This window comes from Gracilinanus agilis, chromosome 3 (assembly GCF_016433145.1).
Source record: "Gracilinanus agilis isolate LMUSP501 chromosome 3, AgileGrace, whole genome shotgun sequence".
Lineage (NCBI taxonomy): Eukaryota > Metazoa > Chordata > Mammalia > Didelphimorphia > Didelphidae > Gracilinanus > Gracilinanus agilis.
The window spans coordinates 413,337,542-413,358,574 of NC_058132.1; the positions used below are offsets into that span (position 1 = coordinate 413,337,542).

General features: G+C 33.3%; 1 protein-coding gene across 1 annotated transcript in view; it reads right to left on the minus strand.

Annotated features, from left to right (window-relative positions):
• SCAF4 (SR-related CTD associated factor 4) overlaps positions 1-19,379 on the minus strand; it is a 98,660-nt gene extending 79,281 nt beyond the window's left edge. Inside the window, exons 1-4 of the mRNA XM_044669230.1 lie at positions 19,323-19,379; positions 18,456-18,539; positions 17,596-17,640; positions 14,414-14,575 (exon numbers count right to left, since the gene is read on the minus strand). Of these exons, the coding sequence (XP_044525165.1) occupies positions 14,414-14,575; positions 17,596-17,640; positions 18,456-18,539; positions 19,323-19,379 (348 nt within the window). The remainder of the gene's footprint in view (positions 1-14,413; positions 14,576-17,595; positions 17,641-18,455; positions 18,540-19,322) is intronic.
• Positions 19,380-21,033: the final 1,654 nt, after the last annotated feature.

A 21,033-nucleotide genomic window follows, 5' to 3' on the forward strand; every position in this document is an offset into this window, starting at 1 on the left:
CTATGGAATCTTTTAGCAAAACGTACAAAATCTCTTCTAATTAGGTCTAGTTTTACTTTTGTTTTGTCAAGAGATCATGATTACTACCTCTTTTACTTCAGCTGAAACATTTAATTCTGTTCCAGTCTTTTAATTCTTGGTGTGTCTTTGACTTTTGTAAACAATACATTGTGGAATTCTGGTTTTAAATACATCCTATCTACTTCCATTTTATGATTGATCGATCCTATCCTGTACACATTCACGGTTTTTCCATCTGGTTTTCTTTTGCATATTCTTTTTATCCTTCCTAAAAAGTATATTTTGCTATTAACCTATATATTCTTTAATCTATCTCTCACCCCTTTATCATCCCCTCCTAATTCCCTACTGGGTCAGATAATTTCTATACATAACTCTGTGAGTGTATGTTTATTGTTAGTCCCTCTTTGAACCAATTCTGAGTGAGGTTCAAGCATTGAGTTGCCATTTCCACCCCTTCTTCCCTCACTGCTGTAAAAACTAATGTGAGAAATTTCCTCCATTCTACTTCTCCCTTCTTCCTTCTCCTAGTACTTCCCTCTTTCTCACCCCTTCGTGTTTTTGGTGGTCATTCCAACATAATCAATTCATTCTCATACCTTCTAACTATGTAAACTTCTTTTAACTGTCCTAAAGATAAAGTTCTTAAGAGTAAAAACTCAGAAATTCGATTTTACTCTAGTCTGTAATCAATTGCACTAACATTTTGTGTAACTACCTTAGTTACATTTCATTTGTCTATGAGTCAAGTGCTGAAGCTTAGCTTTCCTGTAAATCATTCATTGTCTCCAAGTTAACTTCACAAGTTATGTGCTTTTATCAAGGAAATATGTTCTCCTTTCCATATTGACAAATTAGAAGGAGGGGTTGTAGTGTCCCCCATATCTAAGATGTCACAGGTTTTGTAACCAATCATATTGTTCTGCTCACCTGTGATAATTGCCTTCTAATTTTTGGATGCTCCTCCTTTTGTCTATAAAATGACGTCACCCCTCATTCTTATCCTGTTTACTGACAAATGTGCACTTTACTAATAAACTTATTCTGCTTGGAATTTTGCGACTCAGTTAACATTAATTTCAATCTCAGTAACAGTCAACCACAAAGGGGAAGGGGGTTGATCCTCTGAGTAACCTGAATGCTCAGGAAGAACACTCACCATAGAAAACCTGCCTTTTCCCTGGATCCCAACTCGTGTAAGCCAAACCAAGGCCCCACAGTGTTGGGGAGGTTGCAACTTTGTTGGTGCATATTAGTGTTAATACAATTGATTGGCAATAATTTACAGTCATACAGACCAGAAAATATTCCTAAGGATTGAAACCTTTGAAGAACTTTTTCTCTTCAAAGGATGCTCCCAGACTAAGGATCATAAGGCAGATGCCATCAATTCCCTTTTAGGGAAGTCATTAATAGGCCCTTAAGAAAATTTCCTTTCCTCAAAGGGAACCTACAGTTCAAGCCAGAGGGATAACTTCCCATTCAAGAAAGAGTTTAGGACTGGAAACAGGGAAATATTCCCAGTTGAAACGGGGTAACTATAAATAAGAACAAAATTAGCTTGAGATATGTAAGAAAGGGCAGCTAAGTAGTGCAGTGGATAGAATGGTAGGCATGAAGTCAGGAAGATTCATCTTCCTCAGTTCAAATCTGGTCTCAGACACTTGCTAGCTCTAGGACCTTAGGCAAGCCTATTTGCCTCAGTTTCCTCATCTGACAAATAAGCTGGAGAAGGAAATGACAAATCACTCCAGTATCTTTGCCACTCCAGTATCAAATAGAGTCACTAAGATTTCAACACAAATAAAAAACTGAAAAAGAAATAAGAATCCCAAATTAAAAGGACTTTCAAATCTGAAAGTATACACAATGATTTCTATTAATGAATTAGGAACTTTGTTAGTAGGTCCTTCTGTCTTTCAAACATGTACTTTGGCAGAAAGCCTAGAAAGATGGACTTTAAAATAGCTCTCCCAAATATCAAGGACACCTTTGGTGAGGATAATGAGGAAAACTTTGCCAGTAAGTGTTTTTGAGTCTTTCTTGTCATGTCATTTATGTAAAACAAACATTTTTCTCTAGGCAAAAGAATGTGAATTTTACTGAGGAATCTTCTCAGTCTTTGGACTTTAGATAGTTTTTTCTGACTTATATGCACTAATGCAAAGTGAAGTGAGCAGAATCAAGAACACTGTACATACACAACGTAATAGCAATATTGTATGATAATCAAATGTGAATGACTTGGCTATTCTCAACAATACAATGACCTAAAACAATTCTGAAGGACTTAGAATGAACAATGCTATCCACCACTAGAGAAACGATGGAGTCTGAATGCAAATCAAACCATACTTTTAAAATCTTTATTCTTCTTGTTTGTTTTCTGCATATTCTTTCACAAGACTAATATGAAAATGTTTTGCCCAATTGCACCTGTATAAATGAGGGGAGGGGAAAAGGAAAAGAGAATTTGGAACTCTTTTTTTTTTATTGTTAGAATTGTTTTTACATGTAATTGGGGAAAAAACAAAATATTTTTTAAAAAAGGTCTTTCCTCTACACATAAACCTAGGACAGATATGAGATTGTAGAAGTAACAGCAGGTATAAGGAAAGAGAATCTTTATTCCTTAGTTTGTAGAGACTTACTGGGATTTTAAGCTAATTAAAGATAATGTCTAAATTGTGGTGTGAATGTTTTAATAAACACTGAAATATTTTAGGGAGTTTTAGAGTAACACTCCATAGAATTTATTTTAAGGAAAAAATAAAACTATGGAAAGAACAATTAGATCTTTCTCACTCCCTAGAGTGTGACAGATTTAGTTTTACTTATATCTCTGGATCAACAGAAAAAAATAGACTCATTCAAAGATTTTATTTTGTTTTAAGGACAAATAAGTGATAGGGATATTTGTTAGTCTGGAAGCTCCCAGTTATCCACATCCTTTTAGAGTTCTTAAATCAAGTACCCTGACACATGAGTTTAATTCATACCATGGCCAAGCTCGTAAACTCAATTTGCTCATGTGTCAAATCAAATTTCCCCATTAAGATGAATGGAAATGCAATTAATCCGTTTCAGCCCCCCCAAAAAAACCACATAATTTTTTGGTTTCATATGCTTTTAAATACAAAAATGTACTTTATAAATAATAAATAAATATATTTATAGATAAGAAGGAATGTAAAGAAATAAACTTGCTTATGAAATGTTATTTACCTTCAAGGTCAAGGGAAGAAGCTGGCGGATTTGTGCACCATGGCTTAACATAACTTACTCTCTACACACAATAACACTACATTTAAGTGCAAAATTGACCTTTCACATGTAACTTTATTGCTAAACTTAATTGCTATTTTTAAACTTTACTTAATTACATCATTTTCTTTATTGAATTTTGGCTGTTTTGCCACACTTTCCTCGGTTTCACTTAGAGGCTGTTTCAACAAAACCTTTCCATGGAAATTTGTTTCTTCTTCCCTTTCAGAACATTTCAATAAAGTATGAAACAAGTGTCATCACACAGCTCCAATGCATGAACTGTGGCAACTTTTTCTGGATGTGTCTTTTCAATAAACTGTTTAATTTCTTCCCAAATGCTCAACATTTCCTTAATCTCACTTGTACTGATTATCACCTCATCCACCTTGGGCTCCTCCCGTGGGTGGAAGCTTGTGATTCGATTATCTGCTCTGTGATTTAAAGCAAAAATTCCAATCATGACTGCTCATATTTCAAATTACTCGTGACTTAAGGTGCTCATTTATCAAAGTACCACTGTACCACATAGTCACTATATATGTGAAACTCCAGAATGTAATAAATCATTTCTAAATGTTTTATTTCTGTTCCAGAATGGATTTAAATTAGCAAGGCCCTATCTGCACTTATTGTTGATGGCTATTGCCTTGAGTATAATCATCATATCCTAGCTCTATGCTACAATTACTGAAATTTTGCTCTGAAGTATATTCTCTTTGGATTGTAATTTGATTTTGCTTCAAGTCTTGAACTCATGTATAAATGCCTAAAGCATTACTGTCAATAATGAACCATTCAAGAGAAATGCCACAAGCTGCTCAACAGGAGCATGAAGTGAGAACTGCTACAGATAGATGTCTCTGGGAAAGTTTGAAGGGATTACTGAGGCATAGCCAAAGATCCTTTTAATTTTGTTTCCTCACAGTGCTATTTCCTTTTTGAACAGGCCTGTTTCCACCTGATTAATCTTGAGCCTGGCTATGAAAGCTAGGGAATAATATGGATCTTTGCTGCTTGCTTAGCTATTCCAAAAAGTTAACTACAGTAAGAACTGGAAAACAAACAGAAAGGATACTTTACCCTATAATTTCTGTTAAGTCATTCTGGGCTTAGATCAAGGACCATTCTTGATGCTTTTACAACCATGTACCCTTGGTAAATGGCCCTTTATTACCCTCTTATTTTTCTCTGTTCAGAGTTTAATTTTTACTGGCTATGTTAAAGTGTATTCTAAATTTGTTACAGAAAACTGCATATTAATGTGCATCCAAAGGAGACACGACTCCCATTGGTCAAAAGGAGGAAACTAAAAATGAGGAAATCAAATTGATTTTAATTTGTAATGTCATTTTATATCAGTACCAATATTTTGTGCAACTACCCAAGTCACATTTCTTTTGACTTTAAGTCAGCTTTCTTGTAACAGTTCAGCTTTCCTGTAACAATCACTCATCATCTTTTGAGATAACTTCAGAAGTTTAATTTTCCTACTAAACACTGTTCTATCCTTAAAGGCAAATGCCAATGAGTCTGGTCTATTATATTATCTCTGCAATACTGGTTTAATCCTTAAGTCTAAGGCTAGTCTATTATCACTATGCCATTTAGTCAAATAGACACTACCAATAAGCTTCCACAGCAGTAAGATATTAGTCCTCTATTCCAGATTTCAATCCAATTATATTGTCCCCTATAACTAAGATGATGCAAGTTTTGTAACCAACCATATTGTTTTATATCTATGATGTTGCCTTCTAGTTTTTGGATGCTCTACCTTTTGTCCATAAAAATGAAAGCCCTTGTTCAGGGTCTTATACTAGCTAGAAACTAAAACTCTGCTTATTGGTGAATCTGCATTTTGCTAATAGATTGTGCTCAGAGCTTTGTGCCTCAGTTTCCGTGAATCATATTCCCACCTAATAATATCAAGTTTAACCTTATTGAGTTCCTTATAGTTTCTCTTACACTGGTTACACTTGGTTTAACTCAAAAGGCTTTTGACTTCATCAAATTTGGTATTTGACACATTTTGACAAGAAGAAATTGTTGCAATATTCAACGTTTGCTTAGCACTCTATGCTTTTGCTAGAACGGATTGGTATCATGACATCAGGAAGCCTAGTCCAGCCATAATGAAGGATCATGCGTTAGTTCAGAAGCATAAAGCAGAGCTCAATACTGTGGAACTACAGGAACTTCAAAGGGAGCAACAACAGCTAGTGGCTGGGGAGTTACCTTCAGGTGAGGAGAAGACCAAGGAAGATGTTCTCACTTCATTAATCAAGGAAATAGGTAGAAATGCAAACTTTGTTGAGAAATATCAACTAAGCAGAATTGTAAATTTGTTAAATTACCAGACTATTTTCCATTTAAGAGGAATTTTGAAATGCAAACAAAAATATTATCAGATAGATTTCTTGTGAAACTTATACCTGATGAATCTCATACAGGGTTCAGCAGTGAAAGGGGACAAAAAAGAGAAAGAATTCCAGGGCAGTTGCCCTCAGATATTATGAAAGGGGACTCTTCTTCCAGACAACAACTTTTCTCCACCCCCACTATAACCATAAGGTATGAACTCCTCTCAATAGAGGTAAAGTTAAAATTATTTTATTTGGTCTGATTATTGTTTTTATTTAGGTCTGTGTATTATTATTTATTTAGTAAAATACAACTCCATTAATATTATAATGCCTCATGATCTGGGTTTTCTGGATGTCTGGAACAGATTAATTCAATTTACACTATTCCTTATGGGAAAAATTCATTTGGTACTCATCTGCCTTCTGAAACCAATTAATGACCATTTACCAGCATAGCACCATATTTCCTTTTTAAAAATGTTTCTCTTGAGTCTTGTGTTTGAAGTTTAAATTTTCAGCTCTGGTCTTTTCATCAGGAATGCTTGAAAATCCTTTATTTAATTAAATATTCATCCCATTCCCCACTCCTGGGAAGGATTATACTCATTTTTGCTGGGTATATTATTGTTGGTTGTAATCCTAGTTCCTTTGGCTTCTAGAATATCATTCCGTCTTGGAATCAATACTAGATGTTGATTCCAAGGCAGAAGAGCAGTAAGGGCTAGGCAATGGGAATTAAGTGATTTGCCCAGCGCCACGCAGTTAGGAAGTGTCTGAGGCCAGATTTGAACCCAGAATCTCTCATCTCTAAACTGGGCTCTCTATTCACTGAGCCATTTAACTGTTCTTGTCCTCTGCTCTTTCAATGTGGAAGTAACTAAGTCTTGTGTTCCCGACTTTGGCTCAACAATATTTGAATTATTTCTTTCTGCCTGATTTAAGTATTTTCTTTTTGACCTAAGAGCTCTGAAATTTTACTATATTATTCTTGAGTTTTTTATTTGGGGACAGGTAATGACCTCAATTTCTCTCAATTTCTACTCTGCCTCCTATTTCTAGGATACCAGGGCAGTTTCCCTTTTAATGACCTGCAATTATGCTAAGGTTCTTTCTTTGATCATAGCTTTCAAGGTAATCCAATAATTCTGAAATTCTCTCTCCATGAACTATTTCTCCAATGACATACTTCATATTTTTTCCTATATTTTTATTCTTTTGACTTTAATTGTTTTTGATGACTTATGTAATCCTTAGCTTCCACTTGCCCAATTCTAATTTTTAAGGAATAATGTTCTTTAGTAAGATTTTGTACTCTTTTTTTACATTTGACCAAGTCTGCTCTTAAAAGTTCTTTTCTTCAGTGAATTATTGTGCCTCTTTTATCATTAGGCCAATTCTATTTTTTAAGATATTATTTTCTTCAACAATTTTTATGCCTCTTTTACCAAGCTATTAATTCTCTTTATAATTTTCTTCCAATTACTCTCATTTCTTTCCCCAATTTTTCCTTTACCTATCATCTCTTTCTTTCTTCTAAGAATTCTTGTTGGTCTTTAGTCTAATTAGTATTTTTGAGGCTTTGGTTTTAACTGTTTTCATGTTGTCTTCTGAGTTTGTCTTGGTCTTCCCTGCCACTGTAGTAGCTTTTTATGGTCAAATTCTTTTTTATTGTTAGTTGCTCATTTTCCAGCTTATTTTTTTTACTTTGAACTTTATGTTAAAGTTGGATTCTGCTTACCTAGGGGTGGAGAGCCAGTGTCCAAAACTTCAAGAGTTTTTCACGCTACTATTTTCAGAGGTAGTTCTATGAGCCCTATAAATTTTTGGTGCTTTAAAAATGGTGTGATCCAGGGAAAGGTACGGTCACTATTATTCTGGTCATTACCCAAGAATACCTGGTCCCCTGCAGTCATAAACACTAGAGCTCCTTTGGCCCTAGAAACTGTGGGTGGGTACCCTCCTTTCCCCTATAATGGACTTCTATGTATGGGTAATAGAGTTTGCCACTCAACACAAGCTGTATCCAATGTCAGCAATAAGTCCCCTATAATCTCTTTTATCATTTGTCAGACTCCCTTATCCCTGGGCTGAGAGCTCCAGAAGCTGCTGTGGCCACATTTCTGTGCTTTGAATAGGCCTCCACCCCAGGGCCACAGAGCTTTCCTGCTCTAAGGTTTTTTAGTCAAGAAAAAATGTCTCCCCCTGACCTTTTGTTGTATGTTACTCCAAATTTTGATCTGAAGTGTTATTTTAAAGTTGTTTGGTGGAGGATGTTGAAAAAGTTCAACCAGCTTGCTGCTTCTAACCTGCCATCTTTCTGTGCCCTAACCCCACCCTCTAATCACTATCTTTTATAAAAATAAAACCAAAGAACATACAAATAAATTAATCCCAAGACAATTTACAGTAAAGTTGCTACTAATAAATGGCATTTAGACAATTTTAATATTTTTTAGAAATTTTAATATTTTAGAAAGCGCTTTATAAGACACATACATTGGCACACTATTGATGGAACTAGAAATTAGTCCAATCATTCCAAAAATCAACCTAGAATTATAGAGACTAAAATGTCCCTATCTTTTGACCCAGAGATTTTATTGCCAGATAAACACCCCAAGTGGGTCAATGACAAAAGGTCTCCAAATAAACTAAAACATTTCTATTAGCTGTTTTGATAGTAGTAATGAACCGAAAACAAAGACAATGCCTTAGAAAATGATCAAAATAGTTGTGGTACATATTATTACGCCTTAAGAAATGGCATGTATAAATTTAGAGAAGCAGCCAAATGAAGGAAATAGACTTTACAAAATAACATACATACCAACTACTACAAAAATATGAATGGAAAGAACAACAAAACATTCAGAACTGAATGATATGAAATAATAATTATCAGAGATTGGCTATCAAAAAGAGATATGTAAAAGTACTGTCCTTCCCCTTCTTTGAAAGGGTAAGAAGACTGCATATATGGAACATTAGAGATAGTAACTGACATGTTAGCTAGTTTTGCTGAACTGTATATGGTTTTCCTCATCACTGGGTTTTTTTAAAGGTCTTAATAGATGGCTCTCAAGGTTGGGATAAATACATTTGGAAAATTAATGTTGTAAAAAAACAAAAGACCAGGATTGGGATAGAACCTAGAATTATGATTTCATTGATAAAGTGATCTCCCAGAAGCACAAACTCCTTCTACAAAAACACATGTTGAAACTTCCTCTTAAAATTTTCAAACATAAAAGAATTTTCTAGAGGGGGAACTAAGTGGCTCAGTAGATAGAGTACCGGGCCTAAAGAATGGAGGTGCCAGGTTCAAATCTAGCCTAAGACACTTTATAGCTGTGGGACCCTGAGCAAGTCCCTAAATATGCCTAGCCCATACCACTCTTCTGTCTTAGAAATGATAGTGTTAATTTTAAGACAAAAGATAAGGAAGTCTTAAAAAAAACTGAATAATGAAAAGGAGAAGTGAAATTAGGGTCATACAGCCAGTTTATGTCAGAATTAAAAACTTGAACTTCTTGGTCTCCCCAAAGTTACTTCTAAATTCACTATCTTGAGCTACCAATAAAGTTACCAACAAAAAAAATGTATTTAAATACTGCTTTTGAAAAGCTTTATATGCATTCATTTTAATCTTATAACATTATGAAGTATGTGTATTCCAGGTACTATTGTACCCATTTTAAAGATGAAGAAATCAAAGTTCATAAAATATTAAATAACTTGTTCATAATCACACTGTTAATGTCAGTAATCAAGATTTTAAACCAAGTCTTTTTTTGATTACAAGGGTAAATGCACTTCATTTCTTCCTAACTAGATTTTAAACTGAAAGCATTGTATCTCCATTTCTTTCTTTCTATTTAACAACATGGAATATAATATCCTAAAGATTAGAATGAAACAAAATAATAGGGCTTGCATGCTAGACAATATACAATTTTAGAGCCTTTAGAGAAGTGTACACAACGCCAAAAACACATGTGATAGAAATCAAACTGGCAAGCCAAAGAACCAAAATTGCCATCATTTATCGTAAGGATATCTAACTTATGCCCATTTGAATCTGATTAACTAGAAGACTACTGAGCAAAATAATTTTGATGGCTGTAACGCTCAATGAATCCAGCCTGTTTTTAATTTACACATGGCAGATATCTTGGGTGAAGAAGAGCCATTAAAAGATCATTTTTGGTTCTACGAATTAAAAAAAAATTTTTTTTTTGGTAATCAAACACACAAATTAAGGGAGTCTACTTTGTATTTTCATAAAGTATATAGTACCCTATAGAAATTTGTAAGAAATCATACCATAGATCAGTTAGGAGAAATCCAGCTTTAGAATCCTGCCCCAGATACTTTCTTAGGACATAATTTTCTTATTTGTAGAATGAAAAATTACCTTCATTACAATGTTGTTGGGAGACTCAAATGGCATAGTTTATTCATGTTTTTAAAAGTGCTAAAAATTGCTACTAACAGAGAAATAATACAATCTCTTAAGTAATCACAATGGCAATGGATTGGCAAAGCATAACCAAGAATAAGCATAATAATTTACTTCTTCTGGAGTTATCAACTATTCCCAAACAATTATGGAAAACAACTTGGAATAAAGAAAATTACAATTTTTTCCTATCTTTTGACCCAATAATTCCATTCATGGATTTATATTCTGAAGTGGTCACTAACGGCAAAAAGAGACCTAATTGTAAAAAAAAAAAAAAATTATTACCAGCAACATTATTTGTAATAGCAAAAAATCTGAAACAAAATACAGGCCCAATAAGAAATTACTTAAGCAATTATGGTATATAATTAGAGAATATTATTAACCTGAAGTGAAAAAATGAATTCCAGAAAATAGTCACATTTTTATAAAATGATTCAGAGACTGATTCAGAGAAAGAATAAAAAGCTTTTAGCTATACCTATATAAATGACAGCTTTAAGTGACAATAAATTAAATTACATTTGTTGGTTCCAACTTTAAAAAGATAAAATAAGCACACTTCCTTTATGTTAACAAATGTTAACCTACTAAAACATAATTTGTTTCAATCACAATCACTATTATATGCTATTCTACTCAACTATTTTCAAGGACTTTTCACTTTGTTGAAGAGTTATAAATTTATTGTGGTGGAATACAAATTGTATTCACCTATTCCTGATAGAATATAAAATCTTCCAGAGGTCAGAAGCAAATTTCATTTTTTCCTTTCTATCCAAAGTAGTGCCTGGCACATCATATGTAACAGATATAAGTTTTATCAATAAAGACAACATATTGGGTGAGCTAGGGAGCTCACTGGATTGAGAACCAGCCATAGATTTGGAAAGTCCTGAGTTCAAATCTGACATCAGACACCTCCTAGCTATGTGACCCTGGGTAAGTTACTTAACCCATTATTGCCTAGCCCTTATCACTCCTGTGTTGGAACCAATATACACATTGATTCTAAGATGGAAGGTCAAGGTTTTTTTAGAAAGTGCTTTGCATATCTTAAGAGTGCTAAATTTAACTAAAATTGATTACTATTTTATAAATGATACTCTCAAGTACATAAAATAATTTACAAAATTTTATAGATGACAAAGTAGATATTTGAGTTCTTAGCTTTTGATAACTTGTCATCTTTTCCCCATTTGATATTCTGTCTCCCTTTCTGATATCAGGATAATCAATCTTTGAACATCTCCAAAACTATAATGCTTCCTACATTTTTTCTATACTTATTTGTTCAGGGTCCAGGTGCTATTCCCAAATTTATTTCCTGAAATACGGTACATATAATGGTATCACTAATGATAACAGAATCCCACAAAACCACTACCAAATCTGTTTCATTGAGAATCCTCCCAGTTTTATCTACAGATAGACTGGGAATTATCAAATTTCATACCAAGCTATATTATATAAAATCATTTTCCTTCCCTCTCATTATTCTTCAATTTTATGAGATTTGTTACCTTATAGCAAAGCAACATTAATAACTAGCATTGATAAAGTGCTTTAAAGTTTGCAAAGTACTTTAGATTTTATCTCGTTTTGTCTCTTTTTGTTCTCATTTCAACTTTGTGAGATAGGAACTATCACCTGCATTTTGCAAATAGGAAAATGGGCTAAGAACATATTATTCTGTAATGTTTTGAAAATGAACTTGTATTCCAAACATGTATTAATCTTTGCTGCCATGTCTTTAACTGGCAACAAGATCAGTTATTAGCAAAGGTTATTTGAAGTTGGAGTCCTTGAGTTGCTAACTATCTTATACCAATTAAATTTCAATTAATTTCTGTACTTTGATCAATTATCCAGTTTTTTGTCAATAGGTTGCTGGCAATGATATAACTACATGTGGTAGCTCCTCAAATTTTGTCTTTTCTTCTAATTTACTGATTTTAACTCTTTGCTGGTTGATGGTTAGACAACTTGAAATTGACTAGAAATTACTAAATCTTTGAATTATCATTTGGTGCTTACCATATCTAGTTCTTTTTCTCTTCTTTAAAAAAGTATTCAAAATATACATGTGTAAGAATTATGAGGAGTCTTTCATCTTGAATAGCCTTAGATATTGGTAATCATTTTTCAACATCCTCCCTATGCCTACTTTGGCAATGAAGCCACCAAGTTAAACCATGAGTTGGTCTGATTAGAGTTGGCCAAATATTTGAAGAAATCACACCCTACTAATAGAAAATAAAGAAATTGAGAAATGAAAAGTTTAGTAGATGAGACAAGAAAGAAAAGAGGGAAGATAACATCTGCTTAAAGAAAAACCTTTTGGTTTATGATTTTAAGTTATATGATTGGAATATAGGCAGCATATGATACTGCAGGATAAACAAGAAACAGCTAAATTAGCTACAGTTAATGACAGTATGGAAAATAAAAAAGAAATATGTAAAGTATTTTCAATATAGAAATTTCAATGTAGAAATAAAGCAAATTATAAAATAGCAAGTTGAAAATATTTAGTGAGCTGGTTCTATTCTAATAAGGGAATAAAATCCTTCATATTTTTTATAGGAGTATACTGAATTTTTTTTACTATTTCACAGATAACAAGAGAAAGGGATATAAAATTCTTTAAGAAATTCCTATAGTAAGGGAGTAAAGTCCTTAAAATTCAAGAAAAATAAATAGGATTAGTAATTAGTGTAAAAGGACAATGTGGAAGTCATACTTTAGACCAAACTTTAGAACAGAGGCTAAATAAAGTCAAACCAGCAAAAACAGAAAGTTATAAGCAGAAATTGGTTTTTGTGAGTACAGTGAATGTAATAGTATAAGATATCACCATACTTCATATCAATTTCTATCTGAGAAAAGGGAAGAGACAGAAAACAAACTCCTGATTATAATTCTGAAATGGTCAGGTAGATCAAAGAATCACATAGGTCATCTAGTACTATCTGAAGTTTCCCTTCCCAATATTCCTTACAAATAAGTAGTAGGTCTATTTCAAATAAGTTTTCTATGAATAGATAAACTAGTAGCTATTCCTACTGGTTTAATATCATCTGCAAATTTAGTAAGTAAAAGCCCACATCTCCAGTCAATCAACAAAATGTTAAAAGCATAATGTTAAATTTTGCATAAAATTAAATTTAAGATTTTCCTCTATGTTGACTTTGGTCTATTAATCATTATGTCTACTCAAACACTTCTGAGTCTAGTATATCATGAAGCCCATACCCCTTTACATTGTCTACAAGGACCCAAGACACTGTTAAAATGATAATGCTAAAGATTTAAGTAAAAATATCTATAGCATTCACTTGATCTACCACTCATAAGAAAAAAAATCAATTATCAAATATCCATTAAGCGATTATAATGTGCTTTATATAAATATGAAATTTGTACAAAAGGATACTATGAGTTGGGAGAATCAGGAAAGGTGTTGAAGAGGAAGTGGTGCTTGATCTGTGTCTTGAAGAAAAGTAAAAATTTTTCTGAGGTGAAAGTGAGGAGAGTATTCTGTCCAGGCACAGAATTTTTGAGGGGAGAAGAGGGGAACAAGATGGCACATGAAAATAAAGAGGATGGACAACTGCTTGTGATAGCCAGTTTGGTTATAACGCAGAATTTGGGAATAGTAATGAGACTAGAAAGAAAGGATGAAGCCAGGTTGAAAAGGTGTTAAAAGCACAAAAGGAGTTCATATTTCATAATAGAGACGACAGAAATTAATTTATTCTAGGAAGGTCTTTCTTTCATGAATCCAAGCTGGATTTTTGTGATGATCAGTTCAATTCCCAAATGATCATAAACAAAACCTAGTTAGTTCTAAAGTTTCCAAAATTCCTAGTTTGTATACTCCATTTGCTTTCTCTTTTCTGAAAATTTGGGTCATTTGCTTTTCTCCAAGTCTTGTGACATTTTCCAACATCTTTCAAAATAACACACTTAATAACTGTATCTTCCAGTTATTTCAGTATCTTAGGCTACAGTTCACATAATCTTCCCAACAAAGGCAAGGCTGTATTGGAAAGATCACAATATTTTTCTACCATATTTCCAAAAAGAAAAATTATGTAAAAAATGGACTTTTTAAAAGAGGGAAAAAAAACTAACTTTTTCAAGTTTCATGGAGAACCAAACTAGAAGATCTGGAATGTCATCCAAAAGGAAAAAGATATGTCTTTAACACAGACAACCAACATTATTAAATTTAGACCAACAACACATTCAGAATCCATAAGATTTTGATTTCTAGTTTTTAAGATTTAAACTATACCTTATCTTCAGATGGACAGAGATATAAATACTGGAATGTGGCTGTTATATTTTTAGAGAATCTTGGCCCAAAAACATCCTTGTCTGTTCCAAACTGATGACGAGACTGTCGCACAATTGAGTCAATTACATATAGTCCTGGAACTTTATATTCTGGTTTACACTGCAAACATAAAAAGGTAGTTAGTAATTATTACAAGAAAAATGATTTATAAAGTCTAGTTTAATATTTTTAAGTATCTTAGTATTGGAAGATTGTATTATAGCCCCTCCTTTGCTACTTACCACCTGTATGATTTTGAAAGGTCATTTAATCTCTCTTAATTCAATCACAAACTTTAGTAAAGAAACAATATAAAAAATAAATAAAAATATTAGCCTCTCTGTACTGCCAACAAAACCCAGCATTAAGAAAAAAAATTCCTTTCAAAATAACTACAGAATGTTTAAAATATTGGAAGTTCACCTACCAAGATGCACAGAAATTTTATAAATACAGCTATAAAAAACCTCTGATAGGACCTAAAAGACCTAAGTCTTTACATAAGAGATATTAACTGTGCGTGGTTGAACCACTCCAATATAAAATGACCACTCCAATATAAAATGACAATACAACTAAAATAATCTACTTACTACCAACAATTACTCTACAGACCTAAGAAAAAATAGCAATGTAATTCATCTGGAACATAAGAATCTCAAAAGGAAGTAATGAAAAAAGGGGTGGGAGAAGAAATATGACTATCAAATATAATACTACACTACAATCAGTAATCAATAAAGCTACTTGGTGCTACTTAAAAAATAAAAAAGTTGATTAGCAAAACAGATTAGGTGCCCAAGACCTAGAAGCAACTGAATAACACAATGGCTGATAAATCCAAAGACTGATGTTAGAGAACAGTTTGGCAGAAATTTAAGATTTAGATTAAAAACACACAACAGATAACACAATATGCTTGAAAGAGATATATGACCTAGCTAATAAAACAGCAAAAACAAACTGGGAGAACAGGGAAAGTCCCTGACCAAATGAGACAGAGGATCACAGGAAATAAAATGAACAGTTTTGATTATATAAAAATTGGGAAACGTGTGGAGAAAAAAATAATCGAGTTGGAATAAGAAGATGAATAACTCAGAAAAAAAATCTTTGCAATAACCACTGAACCTTTGTTCATCTCTAAAACTGAGGTATTTTATTTAACCTTAATCTTTACAAGGTTGTAGGAATAATATAAATGACATATGTTGAAGTGTTTTTATAACTATAAATTAAATATTTGTAAAATTTTGTAACATTAGCCTAACCTTACAAACTTGGAACTCTTCTAAACATCCTCATTCAACAAATGTTTATCAAATAGCTATTATTTGTAGGGTACTGTTCTGGGATACAATACCAACTGTATTATTCCTTCAGGTCCACAGGTCAAACCTAATTGAACAAACTTTCAAAAACACCATTTCTAAAATGTTGTGCCCTTAATCAAGACCCTACAGTAGTTCTCTGTTGTCATGTGAATATTATGTTTAACCAGGTCTTGAAAGGTCTAACAAATGACTGAGCTTTTCTAATTGGATTTGAAAGCTGAGGAGCTGGGATCAAATTCTAATTTTGCCTTTATTATCTTTGGCAAGTCTCTTTCCTTCTCTGTACTTCAATATTCAATTAATTTGTAAAAAAAGTTTTAAAATAATTTTTATAACTATTTCAATATAACTGGTTTCCTTTGTAATCTTATTTCTTATTTTCATGCATTATTTAATAACATTCTGAGGAATCCATAAGTTTCACTAAAAATCCAAAGTAGTCCTAAGACAAAAAGGTTAAGTATTCCTCCTTTAAGAGTCTAAGTCACAGAGCTGGTGCTGACTGACACTAGTTAGTGGAAGTTTCTTCGTCAAGAAATTACCTATACCAATGAAATCATGGGTCTAGTCCTTATCTCTATCAGGCTGAGCGGAAGTATGCAATGCCTTTGACACTGGAGGTAAGTTTAACCAATAAATTGATCAATAAGCATTTATTAAACACCTATTATATGAGCCAGGCACTAAGTTAAGGGAGAGTGCAAAATTAAAAAAGAAAAAGGAGAGAAAAACAAAACAAAAAAGAAAGAAAATAGACAGAAATGTGGTAGGAAAATTAAAAAAGAAAAAGGAGAGAAAAACAAAAAAAAGAAAAGAAAATAGACAGAAATGTGGTAGGAAAAATTAGAGTGAAAGGCTACAACCTTATAGGCTGTATAACTTTGTGTTCTAAAAGTACAGCAAGGAACAACTTGAAAGAAAAATTGAAATTCCATGTAAAAATGGACAAGATGGCTACAATGGCATAAAGGAAAATAACGTTGAAGGCCTTTAGAATTCTGACCAATTATTGATTTCAGAGAAATAACAAATGAAGCATTTAGGAAGAAAGATAGACATTTTCATGCATGGCCAACAAGTTGGTTTATTTTGCTTGTTTGTACTTATTTGTTATAAAGAAGGTCTTTGGGAGAAAGGTCATTAGGAAATGACAATGATATCCACAAAGATCATCCATAAGACATTTTTAAAAAAATAAAGGTATTGTATGCACTCTTATGAAAACAAAATATAAACAAGTTTTCTCTAATTTAAATTAACACTTTTTTAAATAGAAAATAGAAAGAAGTTAGCACACCACCAAAAACTTTCTCTTATTTTATACCTAGCACAAAGGAAAAGCTATATAGACACAGAATCTATGTAGATTATTAATGACACATTTTTGCGATCATTATTAACAAGAAATGTTAAAGTAATCTCTTTCCTAACAGAAAAGTATATCTTTGTATTGAAAGCAACATAAAATTATTAAATGTGCAATTCCAGTCACTTTTATAACCACCTTACATTGACTAAAAAAAAATGCATTATTTTGAAAATATTTTAAAATTTTAATGCATAAAAACTGTGATTGACTGAACGTGCTAATTATATACAAAACATTGTTTTAAGTTATTTTGGAAAATAAAGGTTTCATTAACCAAGTATTTCCTCAAAAGACAAAAAAAAAAAAAAAAGCAACATTACTCAACTTCTCTAAATATAAAATTTTTTGATAGGAAAAAATGTCAGAAACAGGACACTTAAGTAAAACAAAACCAAAATAAAATGGAAACTGAAAACCCTAAGAGAAAGATTAGTTACCTTCTTGATGAACTTTTCTACAATCTGGACTACATGCTTGTAAAGCTGAAAAGGGGAAAAAAAAAGTAGTCACATGTCAATTTTAATATTACTTTCTTTTTTACAAATAATAAATGTTTTTACACAGAAAATGTAAGTACATCTTAACAGTCATTAGAACTATCTCAAAATATAAGTGAATAGATTTGAGACAAAACTATCCTCTGACAGAAGACAACAGAAAATTTAAAAAAAAAATCATATATATATATTACAAACCCTTACCTTCTGTCTTGGAACCAATAAAGACAGAAGAGTAGTAAGGGCTAGGCAATTGAGTTTAAGTGACTTATCCAGGGTCAGGAAGTGTCTGGGGCCAGATTTCAACCTAGGACTTCCTATCTCTAGGCCTGGCTCTCAAATCACTAAGCTACCTAGGTGACCCAGGAGAATAATTTTGTGATAAGAATGCCTTTTAAAAATATTTTAGGGGGGCAGCTGGGTAGTTCAGTGGATTGAGAGCCAGGCCTAGAGATGGGAGGTCCTAGGTTCACATCCGGCCTCAGACACTTCCCAGCTGTGTGACCCTGGGCAAGTCACTTGACCCCCATTGCCTACCCTTACCACTCTTCCACCTATAAGTCAATGCACAGAAGTTAAGGGTTTAAAATAAAAAAAATATTTTAGCCAATAAAATTTAACTATGGCCATATTAATTACCATAAATGACTTTTATAAACTCTATTAAGCTATATCAACAGCAAGCGATATTCCACAATCCTGAACTAAAAGCAAAATTCTGTTCCTACTTACTACCTGTAAAAAAAAAGTTTCAGAATCTAAGGATATTATTTTAATGTTACAAAATGTGTTTATCTTACCTTAATGGCTTTAATGGCAGCTTTAGTAATGAGAATCATCTTAGCTCGAGAAATGGGAGGCTTCATATCCATGAGTGAAAAGAGCTAAATACAAGATAAAAAAAAAAAAAATCAAAACAATTTCCGAAAAAGTCAAGAACCTAAGCAGTAACATATTTCTCTGAAATTACTCTATCCCAAGTGACTTTATATCAAAACCAAAGGTCAATGTCCTACTTCTGTGTAAAGTGCTTAAGAATCTGTTGACCAGAGCAATGTTATCACAGTGAAAAGTCATAAAGCAGGAGTTTACTAATTGAAGATTACAAAGTACAAATCTGGCACAGAAATATGGTATGTATAAAATAATAAATTTCAGTTATCCCTCCTGAAGTCCTCTATCTAACCACTGGTCTGATGGAGATGTGATCCTGCTCTATGTTAACTATTTATCCCACCCACTCCTCCAGCAAACTGTACTCACAATCAATCATCATTTCCCCACCTCCATGTTCAATCTCTATCTACTGGCACCTGCCCTCCTGCATCAAATATGCCCAGGTCTCTCCCATTTTAAAGAACTCTTTTTTGACTCTTCCTCAAGCTATATTCTAAAGTTTTCTTCCATTCCCCAGCCAAACTCTCAGAAAAAGCTATTCTATTTTCTCAAACCTTTAAAAGTTTGCCTTCTCATCTCTCATCATTCACCTGAAATTGAGCTCTCCAAAGTTACCAATGATACCTGAATTTCCAAACCCAAGAACTTTTCCTCAATTTTCTAACACTCCTTTACATCTACTGCTATTCACACCATTTACTCACCTTCTTCCCTCCAGATACTCTTTCCCATCTGGGTTTTTCTGAATCTGTTCTCCCTCAGTTACCTACCCAAGTGACAGCTTCACTCTTCAGTCTCATTTTGCTGTACCACCATTCATATATCATGCACTCTAACTTCGGTTGCTACCTAATGCTCTACTTGGGCCCCTCTTCTTTTTCCTATATTGTCTCTTTCTTTCAGAAAAGAAATGATCACTTTTATGCACATGACTCCTAGTTCTATTATCTAGCTTTTATCCACTGCACACACACACACACACACACAGACCATCTCAAACTAAAAATACCCGGAATAGCACTCATAATCTTTCCTTGCCCTCCTACTCCCAAGCCCATTCTTCCTCTGAACTTCCCTATTTCTATAAAGGGCACCTTCACCCAAGCTTATAATCTACATATAAGTTATCCTCAATATCTCCCATGACCCTAAACTTAAAAAACTTGAAAACTGCCATGCTTCCAATTCAGTGTCCTCAACCTGAGAAATTATACCTATGGAGGTACAACTTGGCAATTAATTCTACAGGTGCTTCAGTCATGGCTACCAAAGACATAAAGAAGAAAGATATTGCTACCAAAGATGCTTGGCACTGTCAATGGTTCAGCATCAGAAACTGATATAATTCTCACTAGCAGAAATGACATTATTAAACAAAACACATTAACATGTTTTGCTAATGAACCCTAAGGACTGTGGGACCTTACTCATATGACTAGCAAAAGAAACTATTCATGTGTTGCTGAGAGTATCTTTTCTATTTGTGTTCCTAAATACTTTGCACATAGTAAGAGCTCAATAAATTCTTTCAATCATTCATTCATGTATTCCTAATTCTCTTACACCACATATTCAAACAGTTGCCAAGTTTCAGTATTTCTACTTCTACACACATCTCTGCCATCTATACACATAAGTAATTTCAGTTTAAGTGTCAGTTTCTATACAAGACCTATCTTCACAACAATTATCCTCTGTATTTATTTTGAATATGTGAAAACACCCATGTCTCTCCCAATAGAAAATAAACTCCTTGAAAACAGGCAATGTTTTCATTTTTGACTCTGTATCCTTTCCTAGCACAATACCTTACTACACAGTAGGTACTTAATACATACTTTATAGATTGTGTTGCTTACTCCACTCCACATATTCAATCAATTGCCAAATCTTGCCCTTTCTGCCTCCACATCTCTTGCATGACACTATTTTTTCTCTAGCTATGGCGGGAGCCTAATTGGTATCCCTGCCTCTTTTCCCACTTCAATCCATTTCCCACAATGTTGTCAAAGTGACAATCTAGCCATGGCTTGCTATTGTCTACAGATAAAACAAACTCCTCTTTGGTTTCTGAAGTCCCACACAAAATGGAGCCATACTATCCTTTTCATCCTTATGTTACTTTCCCTCCTGTACTCTGAAAACCAGACAAATTTGGCCTTCTCTCCATTCCTCATGCACACTCCATTTTGCAACTTCTTGCCTTTGCTCTGACCATCTCTCATGCCTGGAATGTGCTCTCTCCCTTCCTTATCTTCACCTCATTGAGTCCTTCTCTTCTTTTAACACTATCATTCACATAAAATGCCTTTCCTAATTCTGTTGACTGCTAGTGTACAGCCTTCTCTCCTAAACTACCTTCTATTTAACTTTGCACATATTCGTATTTATTACTGTAAATGCCATATATGTATTGTTTCCTACTAAAATGTAGGATCCTGTTATCTCCTTAATCTAACGCAGCAATGGGCACTTACAATT